This window comes from Microcaecilia unicolor, chromosome 6 (genome assembly GCF_901765095.1).
Source record: "Microcaecilia unicolor chromosome 6, aMicUni1.1, whole genome shotgun sequence".
NCBI lineage: Eukaryota > Metazoa > Chordata > Amphibia > Gymnophiona > Siphonopidae > Microcaecilia > Microcaecilia unicolor.
Genome location: NC_044036.1, coordinates 182589401 through 182616543, shown reverse-complemented (window position 1 = coordinate 182616543; position 27143 = coordinate 182589401). Strand labels below are relative to the sequence as shown.

The 27143-nt window shown below is 44.8% G+C and overlaps 1 protein-coding gene across 1 annotated transcript in view; it reads left to right on the top strand.

Annotated features, from left to right (window-relative positions):
• The window catches only part of BSN (bassoon presynaptic cytomatrix protein), a 304960-nt gene that overhangs the window by 102987 nt on the left and 174830 nt on the right, over positions 1 to 27143 (top strand). The window contains exon 3 of the mRNA XM_030206778.1: positions 19090 to 19986. Coding sequence (XP_030062638.1) covers positions 19090 to 19986 — 897 coding nt within the window. The remainder of the gene's footprint in view (positions 1 to 19089; positions 19987 to 27143) is intronic.

Genomic DNA, 27143 nt, shown 5'->3' with positions numbered 1-27143 from the left:
ACGTAGTTCACAGGTGTCACTCCAAGCTGTAATCTCGCCTCTTTCTGAGTCTAAAGTCGGGTTGTATCTCCGTAGCTAGGGCAAACCCAAGATGATGGGCTTCATGGAGTTTTGGAGGACATATAGAGTGATGTCCTCCCTGTGGTCATTAATACACAAGCACACTGGAACATTAGGAACACTAGCGGTGGCTAAGGTGATAGCAGACAACTCAGAATCCAAGCAACGTGGTTTACAGGTGTCACTCCAAGCCGTAATCTTGCCTCTCTCCTAGTCTAAAGTCGGGTTGTATCTCCGTAGCTAGGGCAAACCCAAGATGATGGGCTTCATGGATTTCTGGAGGACATATAAAGTGATGTCCTCCCTGTGGTTATTGATACACAAAAGCACTGGAACAGTCCAGGTTCTTAGGTGTCCTTGAACGTTATCATAGACTGAGGAGACCGGAATGGTCTTGGACAAGTCTTGAAATGCCAGACCAGCCCCTCATCTATGAAGTTTCCTCCTGTCCCAGAATCCAGCAAAATCTCAGTATGCTTCCCTCCTTGATCTAGATCAAGCACTGCTGGAACTAAGTATTGGGTGGAGTCCCCGGGGATGGTCCCAACGCTGTGCCCACAGTCAGAGCTAGGTTCGAAGGTCCAGACTTATTCAGGCACTTAAGTTCATAGAGTCCACTCTTACCACAATAGACATAGTGTAATCCGTTGGGTTGGTCGTGAGCCCTTGGGCCCTGGCCGAGGCCAGCAGAGCGCCGACCCAGGCCAAGGGGAGACCGACCCACCACCGCACACCCCAGCTACACAATACCCCTTAAGTTACCCCTCCCCACAGTCCCTCAGGAAGAAGGGAAATAGGCATACTGGCGGGCCTCACGGCCGAACCGGAACCCATGCACACAGAGCCACTCGTGCGAGCCTCACGGCTGAACTGGAACCCAATCACACACAGGGAGGGGTGAAAGATCCCAGAGGGCCCCAAGATGCCAGACACGCGCTGAACACCAGCAATAGGGCAGCGGGGGAAACAAAGGACCAGAGCGGGCCACGCCCACCCAGGGGACTAGCGCAGGACAGGGGAACTAACACAGCACCCCCCCCCACCAGGGTAGGAGCCCCAGGCAGAAGCCAGAGGAACCAGACACAAAAGGAAGGCAAAAAGCCTTTGCCTCAAACCCACTGTAGGCAGAGGCACACAGAACACAAAGGGTTAAGCTTGTAGAGCCAGCAGAGAGAGAGTGCCATAAATCAACAAACAATCAGAGAGAACGCTTCCCCTCCCGAGAGGGAGCGGGGCCCATCCAACAAACACACACACTGGCAGAGGCAGGAATACAATACACACAGTACACAAAGGGTTAAACTCACTGAGCCAGCAGGCTGGGACACTGGGAAGAGAAATCCTTAAAACAAGCAAACAAAGGAGAACGCTCTCACTCAGCCCAGAGCCCTGGAGGCTGAGCAATGCCCAGCCCCCACTAAACAAACGAGCAGCTGACCCTGATTACAGAGCTACGCACACACACACAGCAGCAGCTAACCCAGAGGGAAGGAAAAGAATACTCTAATACAACACAGATCCCTGTCAGAACCTAGAGCACGTTCTGAGAGAAAACTATCAGGCTTTCCTGTCACCACCAAGTAAGTAACGCAAAAGCAGAGAAACTTTTCAGCTGCAGGCTAAAGTACTATCCCCTGACGTCAGCACAACCCCTGGCAGCCAATCAGAAGAGACGTCCCCCCCTCCCCCTCAGCCAAACCGGCAGAATCATAACACATAGATTAAGAGTCTGATGCCTCTGTCTCCCTTACACAGAGAGGGGAGAGCGATCCACTTGCATGGGTTCTATATGATTGAGGTTTGAGATCGCCCTCTGACTGGGAACACTTGGAGGGTACTGGTAGCTAGGAGCCTTTAAGGTTGTCTTCTCTGAGGAGCGCCATTTCCAGGCTTATTCCTAGAATTGGATATCTGTCATATTGCAGAGACAAATAAGGTCATCTAATCTGGTTGGGAGGTCTCGCCTTGCCAGTTCATCCTTGATTTGGGGTGCCAACTCCTGCTATAAGGCCACACCAAGGCTCTAGTTATTCCATGTCAATTCAGAAGCCAAGGTGTGGAACTGAATAGCATAATCACCCAGGGCCTGTGTCCCATGCTTTAATCTAAGAAGCCCGGAAACTGCTGATATAACTTTCCCAGGTTCCTCAAAGACCCTCTTGAATTGTCCTGTGGAGATCATCAAGCACTGGGTCGTCCAGTTCCCAGATAGAAGATGCCCATGCTAAGGCTTGACCAGACAGAAAGGAGATGATATAGGCCACTTGGGCCCTGTCAGAAGAAAAATCTCTGTCTTGAAGTTCAAAAATTATCTGGCACTGGTTGAGGAATCCCCTACAGTCTTTGGGGTTTCCATCATATCTCAGTGGTGCCATGAGTCAAACGCCTGGAGTTATGGAAGCTATAGCCGGTTCTGGGTCTGAACTTGAAGGAGCCAGAGCTCGAGGTGCTGCTCATATAAGTTGGTGGTCCAGGCAGTTAGCCAGAGCCTGAACAACCCCTACAAGTCATTGGAACTGGTCCGTGCATGAAGCCATGACTTGGACAGCACCATCTGGAGAGCCAGTTACTGAAGCAGCTACAGGGTGGGTGATTCTTCCAAGCTCATGGCCTTCACAAACTGTCACCAACTCAAGGAATGTGAACCCTTGGGCTGCCGCCAGATACTGGCTGATGAACCACCTGGGCAGGGCACAGGACTAGGCAGGAACCAGGAACAGGGCTTGGCTGGAGCAGGAACCAGGAACAGGGCTCACAGGAGCAAGGCTTCAGGAGCAAGGCAGATGTCTGGTGCAATGATTGTGTGCATTTTCTGTTTCACTTCCCTGTTTTTGAAGATGTTACTTTTTGGCCACTTATTCAGCCAGGCCAGCTGATATATGATATCTACCATGTCCTTATATAGTACATCCTCTCTGCACTCCATTTCTCCGTCTGGTTCTTCATATATTTTTTTCAAGGCCTCCCAGATGTTCAGGCCTACCTCTGCCAAGGCCTCTCTTGTTGTTTCAGGCCAAGACTTTTCAAGGTGTTCCTTGTTGTTTCAGGCCAAGGTCTCTGACATTGATAGCACAGCATCTGTCTTCAGTAGCTTCCGAGCTCCTGTGCCTTTGACAAGGGACACTAACTGTGGGTCAGTATGCCATTTAATTCTTGACCCTGGTTTCAGAACTGCAATGGAATTAGGAAGCTCAGGTGGCCATCTTTTGGCAGGGTCTGGCGGGGCACATTAAGGATGAACTGGTGGGACAGAATCTCCCCACACAGTAACATGGTAGATGACAGCAGATAAAGATCTTACGGTTCATCCAGTCTGCCCAACAAGATAAACTCATTACGTATGGTTTGAAGTGATACTTCATATGTATACATGATCTTGATTTGTCCTTGCCATTTTCATGGCACAGACCATAGAAGTTTGCCCAACACTGTCCTTGTTCTAAATTTCTGAAGTTGTCTAAGACCGTGAAACGCTCCACTGCAGCCCATCCAAATCGATTCAGCCATGATCAGGACACAGAGTGTGAAAGTCTTGTCCAACACTGGCTTTGCTTCTCAATTAGTGATATTGCTATCTAATCTCTGCTAAGCTTCATTGGATCCATTCCTTCCAAACAGGATTCCTTTGTGTATATCCCACAGATTTTTGAATTCCATTACCGTTTGCATTTCCCCACCTCCCGTGGAAGGGTATTCCAGGTACCTACCACTCTCTCAGTGAAAAAATACTTCCTGACATTATTCCTAAGTCAGCCCTCTTTCAACCTTGATTCATTTCCTCTAGTTCTACCACCTTCCCATCTCTGGAAAATGTTTGTTTGTGGATTTATACCTTTCAAATATTTGAACATCTGTATCATATTACCCCGGTTTCTACTTTCCTCCAGGGTATACATGTTCAGGTCAACAAGTCTCTCCTTGTACATCTTGCTACGCAAGCCCCGTACTATTTTTGTTGCTTTTCTCTGAATCAGTTCAGATCTTTTTTTTACATCCTTAGCAAGATATGGCCTCCAAAACTGAACACAATACTCCAAGTGGGGCCTCACCAACAACTTGTACAGGGTCATTTGAATGACTTGGTTTCCCTATGCATCAAGGTGGACATCCACTTTCAAGACAGGGCTAAGGAACATGGAGGCATATGTCACCTTACACAATCGACACCCCAGTTTCAGGACCCTAAAAACTCAGACGCTAGCTGTTACTGCCACCCTGGAGGAAGAGGTTCCCATGCAGATAGGACATTCTCAACTTTCACAGGAGAATGCAAGACTTCTGTCTATATTGTGTTGACTTGGGACATTATGCTAAGCAATGTCCGAGAAAATCTACGATGCCTGGAAGTGGTGTTGGAGACTTCCCTAGGTCCTTCCCGAGTTGCTCCAACCTCTCTCTATACCTGTCACTATTCAATGGGAAAATAAATAGATTGCTGTCCAAGATCTCCTTGATTCCGACACAACCAGGAACTTTGTGGATGAACGCTGATATGAAAGTATGACATTTCTGTAAATCCCCTTAGAGGGCCCCTCTGTATCTCCTCAGTCTATGAAGACTCACTGCCAGGGCATCTGCAGGCTGTTACTCAACCTATTTTAGTTTCATGTGGGTTCTCAGCATCAAGAAACGATAGAGTTCTATGTACTCCCCAGATCTGTCCATTAGGTTATTTTGGGGATTCCCTGGTTGCAGAAACATGAACCTTGTATTGACTGGCATTCTGGAGATATTCTAGCCTGTTCTCAGTGTTGCTTAACACCTGTTCAACCTCAGCTAGCCCTGCCCAAGATGGATTCGCCCCTGTCTCTTGACCCACTATCTACTCCTGCCTCCAGTGTGGATGTTTCCAGCAAAAATCAAGCCAAGAAACTACTGCCTCACCAGGAGTGTGACTGCCCTAGTGACCTCCAGCTGGGCAAGATGACACCCCCAGAGCAATCCTTCCATCTTGGAATCCCAACCCATCCTGGACCCTTCTTGCTGTCTCCCAGATCGTTGTACCAGCAGAAAGAACTTCAGTCCCCAGGCGGTCAAGAAACCAGACCTTGCACAAGACATGCAACTTCAAGTCTACAGGATGCCCAGGAAAGAAGACCCTTCAGTTGGGGGGTACATCAATACTTGTGACCCCAAATGTCTTATGTGATGCCCAATATTCTAGATATCAGGAGGATAATACGTGAAAACCTGCTATCAGTGTTCATATCTCTGCACTTATAAGATATTGTCATCACTTTTATTCTCTCAAACCTGGGGAGGGGGCTTCAGGGAGGGGGTACTGTCATGCACCTCACCTATTCTTTGTTGTCTCCAGTAGCATTCCATGCCAAGGATCTGTTTTCTTTCTGGAACCCTAGCACTTTCTTTATAGCCCTGCAAGAGGGCTCTGGCTGATGTCATCACTTCCTGTCTGCTAGTACATAAGGAAGTTCCTGATTCCCAGCCAGTGCCTTTGAAACAGGTCTCCTAGAGTTGTCTAGTGTGTGTTGCAGCCTTGTTCCAACCTGTCTCCTGTTCCTGCCGGTATTCCAGCCCTGTTCCTGCTTGTGTTCCAGACCTTTTCCAGTCCTGTTCTTGCTCCATGTTCCGGTTTTGTTCCTGCCCTTCTCCCAGTTAGTTTCTAGCCTTGTCCTCAAGATCCAGCCCAGTGTTAACACTCCAGCTCTGTCTTCAAGCTCCAGCCCTGACTTCGTTCCAGCCTTGCCCAGGTGTCTTATTCACCACCATTCGGGGCCTAGCTTGCCCTTGGGTTGGCTAGGTAGCATCAACTCGTCTGCAGCCTAAGGGCTCACCCAAGTTATGACAAGCTCACAGTCAGTGAGCTTCATGCCCTAGTAGCTGATCCACCTTACACTAAAGTTTCACCACAAAAGAGTAGTTCTCTGCACATACCCAAGTTCCTTCCTAAGGTAGTGTCGGAGTTCCATCTTAATCAATCATCCTGCCAGCTTTTTTCCAAAACCACATGCCCATCCTGGTGAGAGTGTAGCTCATACCTTAGACTGCAAACAAGCCTTAGCTTTCTATCTGGAGCGGACTAAAGACCATAGACAGTACACCCGGCTTTTTGTTTCTTTTGACCCTAACAGGATGTGGGTAACCGTCGGCAAATGCACAATTTCTAACTGGCTAGCAAATTGCATCTCCTTTACTTATGCCCAGGCTGGGCTGACTGGAGGGTCATGTCAAGGCTTATAATGTTAGAGCCATAGCTACGTTGTTAACCCACTTGAGGTCAGCCTCCATAGAGGAGATTTGCAAAGCTGCGACGGGGTAATCTGTAAACACATTCACATCTTATTACTGCCTTGAGCAATGATAGCCAGTTCAGTCAGGCAGTCCTGAAAATTTTGTTTGGTTTCTAGAATTCAACTCCACCCTCCTAGGCCCAGTTTTCTTTAGTTCCAGGATGCACCTTCACAACTAGTATGTAAATAGTTTCAGGTTAATTGACTTCCAGGCCCATAGCTGGAGAAAAGTTGGCATGGCCCAAACAATTAGAGGTTTTAATTAGTATTTTAATATCAGAAAGGTGTTTTCTTGACAAAAAATTTTATTTGCCTTCATTTTATTCACAGTTTTTCTTTTTATTGGGTGATTAAGCCCATGAACATTCCATGAAATTAATTTGACTTTTAAAGGAAGAGTTGTGGCCATTTTAATACAGGTAAAATACAAACAGCTAGTAAGATAAATAGATACAGAACAGTGGGATTTATTTGTATGGTAGCTGGAAGGATAAATTCAAATGATTAATTGCAGATATGAAGTATATATATGACTCTATGCTTATAATACAAAAAATACAACACTAAAAAAAGATAACATATTGCATAAAATACATTGGTAGACAGAGCCATGAAACAGGCTCCACCTATAAAAAATTACAGATGGGGGGGGGGGGGGGGGGGGGGGGGGGGGGGAGAAATGCAGAGAATAACTGCTTTATGAGGCAACCTCCCAAGGGTGAAAGAACACTCAATCCCTTCGAGCGTCGGCAAAGGAAGCTGGCTCTTCCAAAGAAAACTAAGGGAGATGCTTATTCAAAAATGTGGTCTTTATTGAAAAACATAAAACGACACGACTGCCGTGTTTCGACGCCCAAAGCGCCTGCGGCAGCAGTCTATAAAACATATAAATACTGGTATAAACATATATATCAAAATGCAAGATATAAAACATATGAATACTGGTATAAACACATATATCAATAAAATTAAATGAAATACAATAAAATTAAATGCAATAGAATCCAGACAACTTACAATAATACAAATGGTGTGAGCTTAAAGCAACATACAAAAAAATAGGGAATAAAAATAAAAAATAAAATGAACAATAAATATAATACAATTAATTTGCCAGGGTACAACTGAAGTGAACTTAAATAACATGCTGACACATGAGAAATGCCAATATGGAGTCAAAAAACGCTGACCTTATAGTGTAGGTGACAATTCTAAGAGCAAATTCAAACAAAGGCAGACAAAGTTTGTCCTGTTCATATAAAATAAAAACAAAAACTGAAAGCATATGAAGGTATTGTCTGAGAACTAAAACATGCTCTTATAGAATGGCATTTATACTATGTCTAATCAATTGTGAAATCAATAATGCAAAAAGGTTGAATAGAATGGAGGACAAGTTTCAAAAGAGAGAATCAATATAATAAAAGCATAAAGGAATCCCTAATGTGGCGTAGTGGAACACACAGCATAATAAATACAGTGTTAAATGCTCTTCATTTACATCTGAACAGTGAAGAACGCATTTAGGAAAGGAAGTACAAAAGACAAAAGGGAAACGCGGGGGGTGTTCCCAGCAGTAACCGGCCCATGTTGGCGCACGCTGCATGATTCCCACTTGGATAGCGTGTGAGCCCTTACCGCTAGGTCAATCGGTGGCAGTAGGGGCTCAGGCCTTAAATAGGTGCACGCTAATTTTAATACTAGTTCAGGCCTATTTCCCAGCCCATTAAAAAACAGCCTTTTTCCCAGCTGTGGTAAAAAAATGGCCCAGCTCACGCGCCTAAAAGACGCATCCACATCACCTCAGTCCACTTTTTACCGCGGCTTTGTAAATGGAACCCTTAATGGATATACCTAGTATGAAGTCTAGCAAATCCATGTTGTGGGGTCATCCCAAACCAAAAATTAACAACAAGCCTATATTTTGGTTGGAGTGGTTTAAGATGGGTATTTGGTCTCTTGAAAATCCACTTGTATATTGTCTTTCATATCCATCCAGTTTCATTTTTCATTGTCTCAATCTCAATTTTTTAAATGGCTTCAACTGAAGCAAAATATTCAGAACAGTGACCTTTTACAAAAAATAACTACAAACCACCCATCCATTATATAATTTATTCACAACCTTTTTCACAAAGGACATACTGAGGGGCATAATCGAACGAAAACGTCTATCTCCATGGGCGTTTATCTCTGAGAACGGGTCCGTGAAGGGGCGGACCGAACCGTATTTTTGAAAAAAATAGACGTCCATGTTTTATTCGACAATTTAGGAGCTGGGCGTTTTTGTTTTTCAGTGATAATGGAAAATGAAAGTGCCCAGCTCAAAAACGAATAAATCCAAGGCATTTGTTCGTGGGAGGGGCCAGGATTCGTAGTGCACTGGTCCCCCTCACATGCCAGGACACCAACCGGGCACCCTAGGGGGCACTTTTACAAAAACAAAAAAAAAGGTAAAAGAGCTCCAGGTGCATAGCACCCTTCCCTTGTGTGTTGAGCCCCCCAAATCCCCCTCAAAACCCACTGCCCACAAGTCTACACCATTACTATAGCCCTAAGGGGTGAAGGGGGGCACCTACATGTGGGTACAGTGGGTTTGGGGAGTAGGACGACTAAGCATTAAGCAGCACAATTGTAACAGGTAGGGGGGGATGGGCCTGGGTCCACCTGCCTGAAGTCCACTGCACCCCCTAACAACTGCTCCAGGGACCTGCATACTGCTGCCAGGGAGGTGGGTATGACATTTGAGGGTGAAAATAAAAAGTTGTGAAACATCATTTTTTGTGGTGGGAGGGGGTTAGTGACCACTGGGGGAGTCAGGGGAGGTCATCCCCGATTCCCTCTGGTGGTAATCTGGTCATTTAGGGCACTTTTTGGGGCCTTATTCGTGAAAAAACAGGGTCCAGGAAAAGTGCCCTAAATTCTAGCTACAAACGCATACTTTTTTTCCATTATCGGCGAAAGGCGCCCATCTCTGTTCGAGTGATAACCATGCCCCAGTCCCGCCTTCACCACGCCTCTGACACGCCCCCGTCAACTTTGTACGCTTCCGCGATGGAGTGCAGTTGAAAACGTCCAAGTTCGGCTTTTGATTATACTGCGTTATTCGTTTTTGTGAGATAAACGTCCATCACCCGATTTAGGTCGGAACTTGGGCGTTTTTCTCGTTCGATTATAAGCAGGACTGCCTCACAATTATATAAATTGTTTATCACTAAGAGCCCTATTTACTAAGCCATGTTATAGGCACATTAGCATTTTTAAAACATTTTATAACATTTAAAACAGGAGAAAATATTTTTTCACTCAATGAATAGTTATGCTCTGGAACTCTTTGCCGGAGGATGTGGTAACGGCGGTTAGGGTATTTGGGTTTAAAAAGGTTTGGGCAAATTCCTGGAGGAAAAGTCCATAGTCTGTTATTGAGACATTCATGGGAAGCAAGTGTTTGCCCTGGGATTTGTAGTATGGCGTGTTGCCACAATTTGGGTTTCTGCCAGGTACTTGTGACCTGGCTTGAAATATTTTCTCTGATCCGTTTTAAATGTACTACTTTGTAGCTTTATTGCATGCCCTGTAGTCCTAGTATCTGCCAACATACAGCCTGTTCTTAAATACATGAGAAATGGACGTCCATGTGCTGGAGACATCAAGCATGAACATCCATTTTGCAAACTGAAACACCAAATTAGAATACGGAAAAGCAAGGGATATGGACATCATTTTGGCAGCATAGGAACGTTTTTTTTAATTGCACCAAAGATGTCCATGAAGAGCAGAGGGGTAACTTAATGAGAAGCAGGGGGCCTGGGTTCAAATCCCATTTCAGCTGTTCGTGATTTTTTTTTATTGTGAGGTTTCCATGCACACAGAAATACCTACTGCACTTGAATGAATGCCACTTCAATAGCCTTCAAACTTGCAAGTTTCTTATACATTCTGGTACAGTAGATATTTTGCTCACAATTTAATTTAAAAAAAAACAAAACACAACAAGCTGAAGGGGGATTTGAACCTCAGTCCCTTAGCTCTTAGTCCACTGTTAGACTACACCGCAGACCTGCATGGAGAGCTATTAAGAATGGCCATAGGTTCTGAAGCTGTCATAGAGCCTAGTATTTATTTATTTATTTATTTATTGCATTCCCACATTTTCCCACCTCTTTGCAGGCTCAATGTGGCTTACAATACATCATGAATGGTGACAACATGAGAAAACATACATTTAGTATTACAGAAGGATTTTGGGTAACATGATAGTGTTTTAACAAGCAAATATTGTAAGGTACCTGGGAGTATTTGATGAAGTCCACTGCAGTACCCCCTAGGGTGCCCTATTGCTGTGCTGGGATGTCAGGGGGACCAGTGTACTAAAAATTCTGACTCCCAATGGCTTGATTTTGTACGTTTTACACTTGGATGTTTTTTTTCCCAAAATGGACCAAAAAAAACCCCCCAGCCAAATCACAAAACATCCAAAATACAAAACGTCCATAGTATTAAAAAAAAAAATAGATGTTTTTCTTTTTCGAAAATAACCTTCTTTCCTGTTCAGAATTTGGACATTTTGTGTAAAATGTCCAAATTCAGATTTAGATGTCATATCAAAAATGCCCTTCCATGCCATTCTTTGTATTGTTATTTGAATATTTTTGCTGCTGTAATTGCCTGTTGCTCATGTTTGATCTATTCTTACTGTACATCGCCTTGAGTGAATTCCTTCAAAAAGTTGGTAAATAAATGGACAATTGATCTGACCTGGTATGGTCAGAGTTGGACGTCCCTAGTTCTGCCCCAGACTACTACTACTACTACTAATCCTATATAATAATTCTCACCTCCAACGTTCTATGCGTCTGGCTGCCTGTGTCCGTGGCTTTCTTCAGAGTTGGTCTGCTAGGCTCTGAAGCCTAGGCTGACATCACATGCAGCACTGACCAACCACACGACAGCAGCACGAGGCCCCGCCCCTGCCGCCCTCACCGCCACGCCCCTCCCCCAAGGTCGCTGCCGCCGCTCACCCCTCCACCCCCCCAAGGTCGCCACTGCTCCCCCCTCCACCCCCCCCTTGAGGTCGCCTCTCTCCCCTGCCCCCCTCCAGCCACCCAAGTTGTCCAGCAAATTCTTCGGGCAGGCAGGAAAGATCCCCAGTCTTGCCTGCCCGCTGCCGGCGCTGACCCTCCCCCGCTGCCAGATAGCTCTTCAAAATGGCCGCCAAGACTTCAGCAGAAGTCTTGCGAGGCCACCGCTGGAAGTCTCGGCGGTCATTTTGAAGAGCGATCCGGCAATGGGGGAGGGTCAGCGCTGGCAGCGGGCAGGCAAGCAAGACAGGGGATCTTTCCTGCCTGCCCCGAAGCATTCGCTGGACAACCTGGGTGGCAGGAGGGGAGGCAGGGGAGAGAAGAAAGTCACTGGACATGGGTGGCTGGAGGGGGGGCAGGGGAGAGAGGCTGGACATGGGTGACTGGAGGGGGGGCAGGGGGAGAGGAGGGTCACTGGGCATGGGTGGTTGGAGGGGGGGCAGGGGACAGAGGAGAGTTGCTGGACATGGGTGGCTGGAGGGGGGCAGGGGGAGAGGAGGGTCACTGGACATAGGTAGCTGGAGGGGGGCAGGGGAGAGAGAAGGTTGGCTGGAGGGGGAGCAGGGCAGAGAGGAGAGTCGCTGGACATGGGTGGCTGGAGGGGGGCTGGGGAGAGAGGAGGGTCACTGGACATGGGTGGCTGCTCACAGAGAGTCTGTGTATCGCACACATACTCTCTCACACTCTCTGTCTCACACACACTCTCTCACACACACTGCATCTATGTGAAACACACTTTCTCTCACACATTCACTTTGTCTCAGATACGCAGTCGCACACACTCTCATTCTCACACACACACTCTCTCACAGACACACTCGCAAGCAGTCTCACTCTCTGTCACACACACTCGCACATTCACTCTCTCTCTCTCTCACACAGTCACTCTCACACACACTCTCTCAAACATACGTACTCAGAGGAAAACCTTGCTAGCGCCTGTTTCATTTGTGTCAGAAACGGGCCTTTTTTACTAGTCATTTCTATAATGCTACATACACAGCACTGAACATTTTATATACAGGTACTTTCTCTGTCCCTAGCGGGCTCACAATCTAAGTTTTTGCACCTGGGCAATGGAGGGTTAAGTGACTTGCACATGGTCACAAGCAGCTGCAGTAGGAATTGAACCCAGTTCCCCAGGATCACAGTCTGCTGCACTAACCATTAGGCTACTCCATCACTCAAAAACAAGCCCAACCCATACCACTTTCCAATATGAACATACTGCAGTTTTGAACATCTATATCTTGGTTTATAAAATTGGGATTTGGACATCCATGCAATATGGACATCTAAATTCCAGTTTTGAGATGTCCAAGAATAGAACTTGTATAATACCCACCAAAATTTAAAGTAGATAAAGAGGAGTATTTTCTATATGACTTCTAAGTCTGATTTAGGATGTTTTGCTGAAAATGTCCAAAAATCGAAAGGCAAACCTAACGATTTTTGAACCAGAAAAAATGTCTTTTTGTTTCAAAAAAAGCTATTGGAATGTCTAGGGACCCAGATTTTTGGTAGACTGTCCACACAGACATCCCAGCAGAGCAGTGGGGCAGCCTAGGGGTCACTGCAATGGACTTCACATAAAAGGTTCCAGATACTGTACATGGTATCTCATTATAACCCCCTTGTATTGTCTGGTGAGCTCTCCAGGAATAGCAAAAAATGTACTGTACCCATCTGTACACCACTACAATAGCCCTTAAACCTGCAGATGTCACCTATATGTAGGTACAGTAGGTATTGTGTGGTTTCTGAAGGGCTCACATTTTCCGCCACGAGTGTGCCAGTTAGAGTGGGGTATGAGCCTGGCTTCCTTTCTCTACAGTCCACTGCAATGACCACTAGACTGCTGGGACCTGCTTGCTGCTGTAAGAGGAATGGCCATTATATGTACAGCTGTCATAGAGCCTGTTATGTACTGTCACTTTCACCTCTTAAGGGACTGGGGGGGGGGGAGTGAACACTGGGGCATTAAGGGGGGGGGGGTCATGCCTTTGTCCCTCCAGTGATCATCTGGTCAGTTTGGGCACCTTTTTGGCACTTATTCTTTATTGAAACAGTTCCAACCTAAAACGTCATTTTTTGGCCCTGGGCAGTTTTTTTTTCTTTACAATGTTCCATTATCGCAGAAAAACATCTAAATCTTAAGCCCGTCCTAGTCCCACCCAAAACACGCCTCCAACATGCCTCCATGAGATTTAGATGAACTGCATAGAAAACTGTCTTAAAAATGGGTTTCGAAAATAGCTAGCTATTTGGCCAATTTGGAAAAAAAAACCCATCCATCTGCTACTTTGTGCCAGTTTTGGATGTTTTTCTGTTTTGAAAATGTGCCCAAAAATAATAAAAGTGTAGCAACGGTTTTTAATTCATTTTTAAGAGGGAAAGTATTTCAATCATTGACTTTTTATAGGTTCTTTAAGGGGATTATTTATTTATTTTTATTTGTTGCATTTGTATCCCATATTTTCCCACCTATTTGCAAGCTCAATGGCTTACATAGTACCGTAAAGGCAGTCGCCAAGTCCGATATAGAAACAAATACAAGGTGATATTGTGGCCGAATAAGGCATTCGCCAAGTCTGGAAGAGAAACAAATGCAAGGTGATATTGTGGTCGAATAAGGTATATGTGTGTCAGGTACAATGGGGGTTGAGGGAAAGAAAGATTATTTGGAGGGGCAAAATCGAACGGTGCCGGCCATCTATATGGCTGGTGCCACAAAAGGCGGTCCCGAACCGTATTAACGAAAAAGATGGCCGTCCATCTTTCGTTTCGATAATACAGTTGGGGCCGGCCAAATGTCAGAGATGGCCGGGTTTGAGATGGCCGGCATCGGTTTTCGCCGATAATGGAACCCGATGCTGGCCATTTCAAACCTGGCCAATTCCAAGGCATTTGGTCGTGGGAGGGGCCAGCATTTGTAGTGCACTGGTCCCCCTGACATGCCAGGATACCAACCGGGCACCCTAGGGGGCACTGCAGTGGACTTAATAAATTGCTCCCAGGTGCACACCTCCCTTATTACCTTGTGTGCTGAGCCTCCCAAATCCCCCCCCAAAACCCACTCCCCACAACTTTACACCATTACCATAGCCCTTATGGGTGAAGGGGGGCACCTAGATGTGGGTACAGTGGGTTTTGGGGGGGGGGGGGTTGGAGGGCTCCCATTTACCACCACGTGTAACAGGTAGGGGGGGATGGGCCTGGGTCCGCCTGCCTGAAGTGCACTGCACCCATAAAAAACTGCTTCAGAGACCTGCATACTGCTGTCATGGAGCTGGGTATGACAATTCAGGATGGCATAGAGGCTGGCAAAAATGTTTTTTGGTTTTTTGGGTGGGAGGGGGTTGGTGACCACTGGGGGAGTAAGGGGAGGTCATCCCCGATTCCCTCCGGTGGTCATCTGGTTAATTGGGGCACTTTTTTGAGACTTGGTCCTAAAAATAAATGGACCAAGTGAAGCCGGCAAAATGCTCCTCAGAGCCGGCCTTCTTTTTTCCATTATCAGCTGAAGCTGGCCATGTCTTAACAACGCCCCCGTTCCGCCTCCGTCCTGCCTCCGTCCCGCCTTCCATACCCTGCAGAAACACCCACTTTAACTTTGGCCGGCTCTGTGACGGAAAGCAGTTGGTGCCGGCCAAAATCGGCTTTCGATTATACCTATTTGGCCGGGTTCAGGAGATGGCCGGCCATCTCCCGATTTGTGTCGGAAGATGGCCAGCGATCTCCTTCGAAATAACCATTTTGATCTTTGACTTTGCTGTGTTGCAGACTGTAGGTATCTATGTTGGATCGGTGAGGTATGCCTGTTTGAATAGATAGGTTTTTAGTGATTTCCTGAAGTTTAGGTGATCATAGGTTGTTTTCACCGCTTTTGGCAATGTGTTCCATAGTTGTGTGCTTATATAGGAGAAGCTGGATGCGTAGGTTGCTTTGTATTTGAGTCCTTTGCAGCTTGGGTAGTGGAGGTTTAGGTGTTTTTGAGATGTATTGGTTATGTTTCTGATTGGTAGGTCGATAAGGTTTGTCATGTATCCTGGGACTTGCCCGTAGATAATTTTCTGGACCAAGGTGCAGATTTTGAAGTTGCATTTTTTCTCAAAGGGGTTGGCACTTTCGAATCGCGGTTTACCAAATATCAGCCTAGCTGTTGTGTTTTGAGCGGTCTGGAGTTTCTTTGTAAGTTCTTTGCATCCCGCATAGTTTCCGTTCCAGTAGTCTGCATGGCTTAGTACCAATGATTCTACAAGGTTGCGAAATATTTCTCTCTGGAAGAAAGGTTTTATGCGTTTGAGTTTCCACATTGAGTGGAACATTTTCTTAATTGTAAAGTTCACTTGGCTCTCGAATGTGAGGTTCCAGTCAATAGTAACGCCGAGTATTTTCAGTCTGTCTGATATAGGGAGGGTGTGGCCTGGGGTGATTAAGGTTGTGGGTTTGTATGTATTGTGATAAGATGAGAGGATGAGACAGTGTGTTTTTTCAGTGTTCAGTTTGAGTTGAACACTGAACCAGGAGTCCATGGTATTCAAACCGAGTTTGATTTCATTGGTGATTTCTGTTAGGTCATGTCTGAAGGGAATGTATATTGTGACATCGTCTGCGTAGATAAATGGGTTGAGGCCTTGTTTTGATAAGGCCTCGGCCAGTGAGATCATCATTATATTGAAGAGTGTTGATGATAGTGGTGATCCTCGAGGTACTCCACAGTCTGCTTTCCAAGGAGGTGATATGTTTAATTTTGATTTCACTTGGTATGTTCTGGTGGTAAGAAAGCCCTTGATCCAGCTAAGTATATTTCCACCAATCCCGAAGTAGTCTAAGAGTCTTAGTAGTATGTTGTGGTTTACCATGTCGAATGCGCTCGACATATCGAACTGGAAGGGAAGTATGCTCTTGCCTGTAGCTATTTCCTGCTTGAATTTGGCCATGAGAGTGATTAACACAGTTTCGGTACTATGGAGGGGGTGAAATCCCGATTGTGATTCATGTAATAATGAGAACTTGTCCATGTAGTCAGTAATCTGTTTGGTCACCATGCTCTCCATCAGTTTGACTGCTAGTGGGATAGATGCGACTGGGCAGTAGTTGGCGAGTTCAGTTGTTTTTTTCTTGGGATCTTTTGGGATTGAGGTGAGGAGGATGTTGCCATATTCCTCAGGGAAAAGGCCTTGTTGGAGCAAGTAGTTTAGATGGGATGTAAGGTCTGTTATGAAGTGGTCAGGGGCAAATTTTAGCAGGTGGCTAGGGCAGGTATCCAGTTTGCAGTGGGTGCTGGAGAACCTTTTGATCGCCTGGGTGACTGTTTCGACAGTGAGGAGCGTGAAGTTTGACCAAGAGTTGTCAGCTGGGTATTCTCCAGGGTTTGGGTCCAAGCTATTGATGAAGTTTTCAGTACCAGTATTGTCCTGAGGTAGAGTTTTGTGTAAGTTTGTGATTTTTTCATTGAAGTATTTAGCGAGTTTGTCTGCAGATGGAATGTCTGTATTGGTTGCAGTGACAGCTGTCTAGTAATTTGTTCACAAGTTGTTATAGTTTCTTCGTGTCTTTGAAGTCAGGCCCTATTTTAGTTTATAGTATGTCCTTTTGGTTTGTCTTAATGCGTATTTGTATTTTCTGTGTATCTGTTTCCATGCATTAAGTGTGTGTTCATTTTTTATTTTTTTTCCATGCTTGTTCAAGTTTCCTGGATTGTGTTTTTAGTTTTTTCAGATCATCATTGGTATAGAGTTATGCCTACGTGAGTTATGCCTACGTGAGGTTCTTGTTCGTAAGGGCGCTATTTCGTCTAGTATGCTTCTGCATCTCTTGTCCCATTCTGTGAGATAATGTGTGGAATCCGTTTGTGCTGTCCGTTCGTTATTGTATATTTGTAACCAGAAGGTTTCTGGGTCTGTTTGGCCTCTGGTGCTATAGGTTGTGAGATCTTGTGTGTGGTGTGAACATTTCTTCTGCCATTTTAGTGATAGGTTTAGTTTGTAATGATCGGTCCATGGTGTTTCTGTCCATTTGATATCTTTTATTATTAGGTTCTGGTCTATTGGGAGTTTGTGTGAGATGAGGTCCAGTGTATGTCCTTTGACGTGGGTTGCTTGCATTTGTGGCCATGTGAGGTCCCATGAATGGAGGAATTCCTTACATTCTCATGCTTTGGCGGAGTTTGGGTTTTCTAGGTGAAGGTTGATGTCTCCTAGTATTAGTATGTTGGAGTTAGTCGCACAAGTGTTTGAAATGAAGTCAGTGAAGATAGTCTGGCCTTCGTTCCAATTTTCTGGTGGTCTATAAAATAGGACAGAGTTCAGGTGATCAAGCAGGGTTTTGCTGTGGATCCTGATTGAGGCAATTTCAAGTTGGGGTGTTATGGACTCAGCGATGGTTTCGATGGTAAACTGGGATCAATAGATTAATGCTATGCCTCCACCTCCTTTTTTTCCTTTCTGGTCCAGTGAACTATTTTATATCCTGGGGGGCATAGATCTAGGATTATGGGGTCCTTTTGGTCACGGATCCAGGTTTCATTAATGAAGAGTAGATCAAGGTTTTCTGACATGATCCAGTCTGTTACAAGTGTCATTTTGCTTACAACGGATCTGGCGTTGATGTAGCCCATTTGAATTGTTTGGTATGGATCAGTTATGTATAGTGTTATGTAGATTTTTGTTAGTTGTCGATTCTTTGTTGTTGTGGGTTTGTTGTGGGGGTTCTTTCCCTTTTGATGGGATTATCTGCATGTTTATGTTCTTCCTTTGTTTTGGTTGTTATCGGTTTGGTGAGGTGAGGTATGCCTGGTCAGTCTTTGGGGATAGAGTAGTATTTATTCCACAAGCTTGATATACAGCAGAGGGCCTAGCATAGACTTCACAGCGGTTTACAAATAATTTTTAAAAAGGAGAAACAGCAGGAAGGGATGTCTTCATTGGGGAATAGTATGTGTATAAATCACAGAAGCAGGTTAAAATGTTAACCAGATAGTGCCAATTTTTAGTGCTATCCAGTTAATTCCTGTCCTAAAGTTAAAGTTTTATCTGATCTAACTTATTTCGTTAACTTGACATATTGGTATATTCATATCTGACTACTTAACAAGTTATCTTATTGAATATCCTGGTTACTGTTAACCATATATCTTATGTGGTTAAGTTTAACCAGAATACTCTGCAGAATATCAACTCCAAAGGGTCCTTTTGCCAATGTGTGCATTAAAAATAGCCTGCGCTGGTGTAGACGTGTGTTTTGGACGTGCGCAGGTCCATTTTTCAGCGTACCTGCAAAAGCCTTTATTTAGGGGGGGCGAAAATGGACGTGCGGCAAAATACGCATGTCCATTTTGGGTCTGAGACCTTACCACCACCCATTGACGTAGCAGTAAAGTCTCATCCATTAACCGGGCAGTAATGGTCTACACATGTACAATGCCAAGTACTGCCCAGTTAGCACCGCGCGTCGGAAAATTTCTGGCTCGCTTAGTGAACGCGCATAAAAAATGAAATTACCACCCAGGCCACATAGTAGCCGGGTGGTAGTTCAAAATTGACATGCGTAGGATGCGCATATGCACCTACATGGCTTGGTAAAAGGGCCCCCAAGATAATAGACAGTGAGAATTTGCCCGATCTGTTATTAGTTTCACATTGTTCATAAATATGGCAGACTCACTAAAGACTCCTAACTTTTCTATTTTGTAGGTTAAAGAATGGTTATGTTTGAACTGTCAAATGCAGAGGGCTTTGGGAATGGATATGACTACAGCCACACGCTCAAAAAGCCAACAACAACTGCACTCTCCTTCTCTTTCTCCATCCCATTCCCCAGCCAAGCAATCACAAACTCAACCAGAGCCCAAAGTACATCATCAACCGCAATCCAATGTGCTACCCCAACCGCAACTACAGACAAAAGTAGAATATGAGAAATCATTAGGAGCTATGCAAACAAGCATCAAACAGGACACAAGTATTCTGCCCTCCCCACAAGCTAAAGCACAGTTAATAAGTGAAAGGGAGCAGCTTGGCCAAGCCTTACCAAAATCTGCTATTGCTCACCCTCAGCAGGTAGTGGGATCTCACCCACAGCATCAGCAAGCAAAGCCGTCTAGCCTGGACAAGAGAAAACGTGTGAGTGATTCCCCAGCTAAATCTCCAACTCAACCCTCTATTGTAACAGAGGAAGAAATGCAGGAAGGCCTCACTGGGAAGCTATTTGGATTTGGGGCTTCTCTTCTGAACCAAGCAAGCACACTCATTTCTGTCCATCCAGAAACCACCCCACCAAGTCATCATTCCCCTGGCAAAGTGCCTCCAAAAATAGTCTTCAGTGATGCCAGTAAAGAAACTAGCACCAAACACAGTGGAACTGTGCCTGGAACACTGAGCAAGTCTGGAAGCGCCCCAACTGACAAACAAGGAATATCGGAGAATCTTACCAAGCCAAAAGGTGTCCAGAAGGCCAGAACCATCTGCCCTCTGTGTAAAGTGGAAATTAATGTGGGCTCAAGTGACCCTTCCAATTATAATACATGTACAGCATGTAAGAAACAGGTCTGCAACATGTGTGGATTCAACCCCACTCCCCACCTAGTAGAGGTAAGGACATGTTTTGTATGGTAAGTCAATGTGTGGCATTTCCTTTGTAGGTTAAAGCAGTATACCAGTGATATATAATGTTGCATATCCATGCATTTCCCAATCAATTATCTGATCAACAGGACAAGGGCATAGCTGGACACCCAATTTTGGGCGGGCCTGGGCCCAAGATGGGTGGGCAGAAAAAGAACGCCTTGTCCCACAAGTGATTTGGTCTCTCCCTCTCTGGCCTGCATGCCTTATGGTCTCTCAAACATCCCCCCTTCCCTGCATACCTTTTAAATAGCAGATTTTCACTGGCAGCAAGCAGCAACTAATACGCACTGCTCATGTTGGCCCCACAGCCTTCCTTCTGATGATGCAACTTCCTGTTTCCGCATACGTGGGAATACGTCAGAGGAAAGGCTGTTTGGCTGGTGCGAGCAGTAAGTATCAGTCACTGCTCGCTGCAGGCGAAGATCTGCTATTTACAAGGTATGTAGGAGGGACAGTTGTTGGGAGTTTTGAGCTGGTGGGGCTTGGGGATCCCTGCCAGCCACATCATAGATATGCTGCTACTGGGTGGGCCTAAGCCAAAAGTGGGTGCCACTGCAACAGAATGGCCTGGTACAGAAATTCCAGGCTGTGCACTTTTTGTACCAGGCTATTCTGTTGATCGCCACTTCTTTTTTGCTTCTTTGTCTGACCTATCAATCCTCTGCCAGAGTTATTGATTACACTAGTTAACATCATTTAGGGTCTGTTTTAGTAAGCTTTTTCTCTCTTTGTTACAGCACATTAAAAGTTAAGGTTAAGGCTTATTAATTTATATTCCACCTAAGAACTTGGCAGATCACATGAAAAATGAATTACAGTTACAGAATTGATGCTTAGTGGATGCAGCATGTTGAGTTCAAATTCCAACAAGTGCAAAAAAGACCATAAAAAGTGGAAAGAACACAAAGGTCCCATGGAGTGGACAAAGTCAAAAAAACAAGAAGTGGGATCTGGATCAGTCTCTACAAAAACAGACTCAGGACTCCACAGCGGCATCTTACATGCTATTCATCATTTTTTTTTCATTTTCTTTTTTTTTTGTTGTTGTTACATTTGTACCCCGCGCTTTCCCACTCATGGCAGGCTCAATGCGACTTACATGGGGCAACGGAGGGTTAAGTGACTTGCCCAGAGTCACAAGGACCAGCTTATGTTTATTTTACCAGACGTATTGTCAAGGACATATGTGATTGTCAAGTATACGCATCAAGACTCCTGAGGCAGGCCCTTAAATGCTAAAACACTGTGCCGTGTTGAGTCAGCATAAATAAACACCTGTAATTTTACTTTGGAGTCCTGAGTCTGTTTTTGAAGAGCCTGATCCAGTTCCTACTCCTTGTTTTGTTGAGTTCAAATTCTGAAACAGCATCAGGATGCCAAGGTTCCATTATAGAATATTACCATAATTGGCATCATTGTCTTGCCCACTTATGCCATGTCAATCGCAGGTGTGAATTTGTTCACGTAGATATGACACTTTTTTAGCACGTAACTTACAGTATTCTGTAAGCTACGCATGTAAGTGGGAGTCGTGCCTATGCCCTGCCTGACTTTGAATATCTGAGTCTAAATTAGCTGGCGACGGTCAGAGCGCTGACTGCCACGAGCTGAATAGCCACTTAAATCAGGGTTTCAAAAACAAACACAGGGAATTACTAAGGAGCCGTTTTACAGAGCGGCGGTAAGCCCAATGCGGGCTTTCGGCTCGCTATTCCGGGACTACTGCCGGTGGTAGTTCTGGGTCCAGCGCGCACCATTTCTGGGGGAGGGGGGGAAACCCCCAGAAATGGTTATTGCACACCATTTTCGAGGGAAGGGGGGAACCTCCAGAAATGGTTAGCATGGTGGTAACCCGGAGATAATCAGGCATCGCCGCGTTCTGTGGGAGCCCTTACTTCCACCACTGCAGTAAAAAGGGCCCTGGCACATGGAAAAAAATGGCCCCTGCCGTTACCTTAGGGCCCTTTTTCCCACAGCTTGGTAAAAGGACCCCTAAATAAAACAATTAACATCCCAGTGGTAGCAATTATAGTCACATATCATAGAAATAAGAAGTAAGAAAATACTCCAATTAGATCATAATTCTCTTCATTTTCATTATATTATAACAGTCACTGCTCTATGTCAGAAGTGTAGAAGAATAGCATAATTATTTAAGAAAAATACTTTTGGACCATCAGAATGGCATATACCATAAGTGCAGTAAACAACTGCTAAAATATCGTCCACAGATCCTTATTGGTCCTCATATACATTTTGTTGTGCAGTCCACGCCATACATAGATGAATAAAGTACTTGTATTTAACAATCCGACTCACTGCTGACATGGCCAGTGTTTCTCAACCATCCTAAGGGTAGTGGTCCATTAAATCTGCTAAGACAAAAAATAATAAATTATTATCCAGCAGCAAACTTCAACCATTTTTCAAAGTCCATACAAATATACGGAGCTAATCTTACTAATCAATAGCTCAACATGCTTATACTTCTTTAGTTCGTCCATCAAGATAGCGCTGGCATCTAGTCAGCGTCTTAAATACTTCTTAAATACTTATCATGTGATCTTCAGACTCAACCTGATAGGATGAAAGTTCAAACCCAAAATGGCTGAATATCGACAGGTTAGTCTTGTTTAGTTTCCTGTATCATTTGCAGGTTTTTAAATTTCGTTTTGTTTAGTTTTTTTTATAAAATTACAGTTTGTTTCATTTTGTTTATATAATCCCCAGTGAAAAAACTTACAGCCCCTAAGAACATCACCCAATCCACTCCTTCCTCCCTCCAATCCCCTCTGGCATCAGCACTAGGCAATATATCACTCTTCAAACCAAAGAGGCAGTTGATCCCCGCTGGCACTTCTCAGGGTTATCATGGTGGTACAGTTTTGGGATCCATTAAACTTAACCAAAGGTAGCCAAAGGACGGGGCAAGACATTTTTAGAAATCCTAGTGATAGGAGGAAGTACAAAAGTAGCACTGTTGACGCAAGTGTGAAGGGAAGCAATATGTAGAATCTGATAAGGATAAGTAAAATTGATTAACAGATTTTTCTGTCCTGTGTGCATGGATGAAGGGCCGGAAGTAGGACTACTGAAGACAAATACTAATAGGAATATATGTGTGGTAAAGCTTGAACAATTTTCAGAAGATTTTGTTTATAAGGAGCTAGGTAAAGGTAGATAAAGCGATGGGGCCAGATGTGATACATCCGAGGGTGCTGAAGGAACTTAGAGAAGTTCTGGTGGCTCTTCAATTCTTCTTTAGAGTTAGGAATGGCCCCGGAAAACTGGAGAATGGTGGATGAGAGTCCTCTCCACAAAAACAGAAGTAAGAATGAGGCTGGTTAGTCTGTCTTCTGTGGTGAGTAAATTAATAGAAACATTTCTAAAAAAGAGGAGAGTGAGATTTCTGAAATCCAATGGAGGAAACATTGTTTTACAAGAGGTAGTAAATCTCTTTGACTGGGTAACCAAACAGTTGGATTTAGGGGAGTAAGATTGCTTCTTTCCAAATGATACCAAACTCTGTAATAGGATAACATAGTAAATGATGGCAGATAAAGACTTGCACGGCCTATATAGTTTTCCCAAGAAAGTGGCCAGAACCGCTATCAGTTGGTTATAATTTTGGCTCCAGCATTCATTGTCAATACTGGATTATACCAACAATCCGACGCTGGCAACATTTTGTGAGCTATCAACCTCAAGATGTTCCCCCCCCCCCCCATCTCAAGATATATCATATTCTATGAATATTATGAATATGGATCAGCACTATAAGCAGTTAGGAAAATAGGCTAATAGTAAGGGAAACCAGGTTTCAAATTCTGCTTTCAGCAGTGACACTGTTTATGACCTTGGGCAAGCTACTTTGCTCTCTGTTATCCTAGGTACCAACTTAACCCCCAATATTCAACTGCATCGGTAGGTATTTGTTTAAATGCCAGCCATTGTAGGTTTTTCTTGCCCGAATATTCAGCACTGGGCCATATCTGGATGGTTACCTGGTTATTGGACTGAATATTACTGATAACTAGGTAACTCCTGGCTCAGCACCGGATCACCTCAACCCCATCCAGATAGTACCAGGGTCAGTGGTGTGCTGGAGCCGGCTCGCAAGAGCCGGTTGTTAAATTGTTTACAATTTTGCGAGCCGGTGTTATTCAATGCGAGCCGGCTCTCCTCCCACCTGCTACAGGGTCCCATACCTGAAGAAGGCAACTGGTTATCCAGTGGATGCTTTGGGGTAGGCAGGAAAGATCCCCAGTCTTGCCTGCCCGCTGCCGGCGCTGACCCTCCCCCGCTGCCGGATCTCTCTTTAAAAATGGCCGCCGAGACTTCCAGCGGCGGCCTCGCGAGACTTCTGCTGAAGTCTTGGAGGCCACCCTTGTAAGTCTTGGTGGCCATTTTGAAAAGCGATGCAGTAGCGCCTCGGGAGAGTCAGCAACGGCAGCGGGTAGGAAAGAATGGGGATCTTTGGTAGATCATACGTTGTTTTCGCGGTGTTTGGTAATGCGTTCCAAAGTTGCGTGCTTATATAGGAGAAACTGGATGCATAGGTTGATTTGTGTTTGAGTCCTTTGCAGCTTGGGTGGTGAAGGTTTAGGTATGAGTGTGTTGATCTTGTTGTATTTCTGGTTGGTAGGTCTATGAGGTTTAACATGTATCCCGGGGCTTCGCCGTAGATGATTTTATGAACCAGAGTGCAGATTGTGAACGCAATACGTTCTTTGATTGGGAGCCAATGCAGTTTTTTTCATAGGGGTTTGGCGCTTTCGAATTTTGTTGTACCAAATATAAGCCTGGCTGCGGTGTTTTGAGCAGTTTGGAGTTTCTTTATGATTATTTCTTTGCATCCCGCATAGATTCCATTACAGTAGTCTAGGTGGCAGTTGTGAAATATTTCCCTTGGGAAGAAAGGTTTTACTCGTTTGAGTTTCCACATCGAGTGGAACATTTTCTTTGTTACAGATTTCGCTTGGCTTTCTAGCGTGAGGTTTCGGTCTATTGTGACTCTGAGAATTTTCAGGCTGTCTGAAACAGGAAGGGTATAGTCTGGGGTGCTTATGTTAGTGGGTTTGTACATGTTGTATTGGGATGAGAGGATGAGACAGTGTGTTTTTTCTGCGTTGAGTTTTAGTTGAAATGCATTCGCTCATGAGTTCATTATGTTCAAGCTGAGTTTGATTTCATTGTTGATTTCTGTTAGATCATGTTTGTAAGGGATGTATATCGTGACATCGTCCGCGTAAATATACGGGTTAAGGCCTTCGGTGGAGAAGGACTTAGCTAGCGGGGTCATCATTAGGTTGAAAAGGATCGGTGATAGTGGTGATCCTTGGGGTACTCCATAGTCTGGTTTCCATGGTGGTGATATGTTCGAATTTGATTTCACTTGATATGTTCTAGTGGTTAGAAAACCCTTAATCCAACTATGTACATTTCCACCAATTCCGAAGTATTCTAGAATGTTTAGTAGTATTTTGTGGTTAACCATGTCGAACGCACTGGACATGTCAAATTGTAGGAGAAGTATGCTTTCTTGTTTAAATTTGGTTAGGACAGTAATTAGTACTGTTTCAGTGCTGTGGTTGGAGCGAAATCCTGATTGTGATTCGTGTAATATTGAGAATTGGTTTATGTAATCGGTCATCTGTTTGGTTATCATGCTTTCCATCAGTTTGACTACTAGTGGGCGGTAGTTGGTGATTTCATTTGTTTTTTTCTTTGTATCTTTTGGAATTGGGGTGAGTAGGATGTTACCGTTTTCCTTAGGGCTGACCTCTAGAATCCGCTACCTACGTTCCTGTGCTCGCTCTGCCGAACGACTTTGGCTGAAATCCCGTGCCCATGCTGACTTCATACATTTCACATTCTTGCTGACCTCCTTCCAGTCTGCTCTTTTACTTGCCAAACAGGACTATTACATCCAGTTGACTAATTCTCTTGGCTCAAACCCTCGTCGTCTCTTTGCCACACTGAACTCTCTTCTCAAAGTGCCTTCACCTCCAGTCCCCCCTTCACTTTTCCCCCAGACTCTGGCTGAGTTCTTTTATGATAAGGTTCACAAGATTAAACTTGAATTCTCAACCAGGTCACCTCCACCTCTCCTTCCCTTAGTCCATTCTCTCAACCCTCCAACCCCTGCCTCCTTTTCTGAAATCACTGAAGAGGAAACTACACATCTTCTTTCCTCCTTGAAACTAACTACCTGTTCCTCTGATCCTATTCCCGCCCATCTACTTAACACTATCTCTCCTACTGTCATCCCGTTTATCTGTCATATCCTCAATCTTTCACTGCGACTGTTCCTGATGCCTTCAAACATGCCATAGTCACACCAATCCTTAAAAAAACCTTCATTGGACCCTACCTGTCCTTCCAACTATCGCCCTATCTCCCTCCTCCCTTTCCTATCCAAGATACTTGAACATGCTGTTCACCGCCGTTGCCTTGACTTTCTTTCATCTCAAGCTATTCTTGATCCACTTCAATCTGGCTTTCACCCCCTTCATTTAACTGAAACAACGCTTGCTAAAGTCTCCAATGATCTGTTCCTAGCCAGATCCAAAGGTCTCTATTCTATCCTCATCCTTCTCGATCTATCTGCTGCTTTTGACACTGTTGATCATAGCCTGCTCCTTGATACGCTGTCCTCACTTGGATTTCAGGGCTCTGTTCTTTCCTGGTTTTTTCTTATCTCTCCTAGTGTACTTTTAGTGTATACTCTAGTGGATCCTCTTCTACTTCTATCCCACTGTCAGTTGGTGTACCTCAGGGATCTGTCCTGGGACCTCTTATCTTCTCCTTCTACACTTCTTCCCTTGGTACTCTGATCTCATCCCATAGTTTTCAGTATTATCTTTACGCTGATGACTCCCAGATCTACCTCTCCACACCAGAAATCTTAGCCAAAACCCAGGCTAAAGTATCAGCCTGCCTGTCTGACATTGCTGTCTGGATGTCTCAGCGCCATCTGAAACTAAACATGACCAAGACTGAGCTTCTTATCTTTCCCCCTAAACCAACCTCTCCTCCTCCCCCATTCTCTATTTCTGTGGATAACACTCTCATTCTTCCTGTCTCATCAGCTTGTAACCTTGGGGTCATCTTCGACTCCT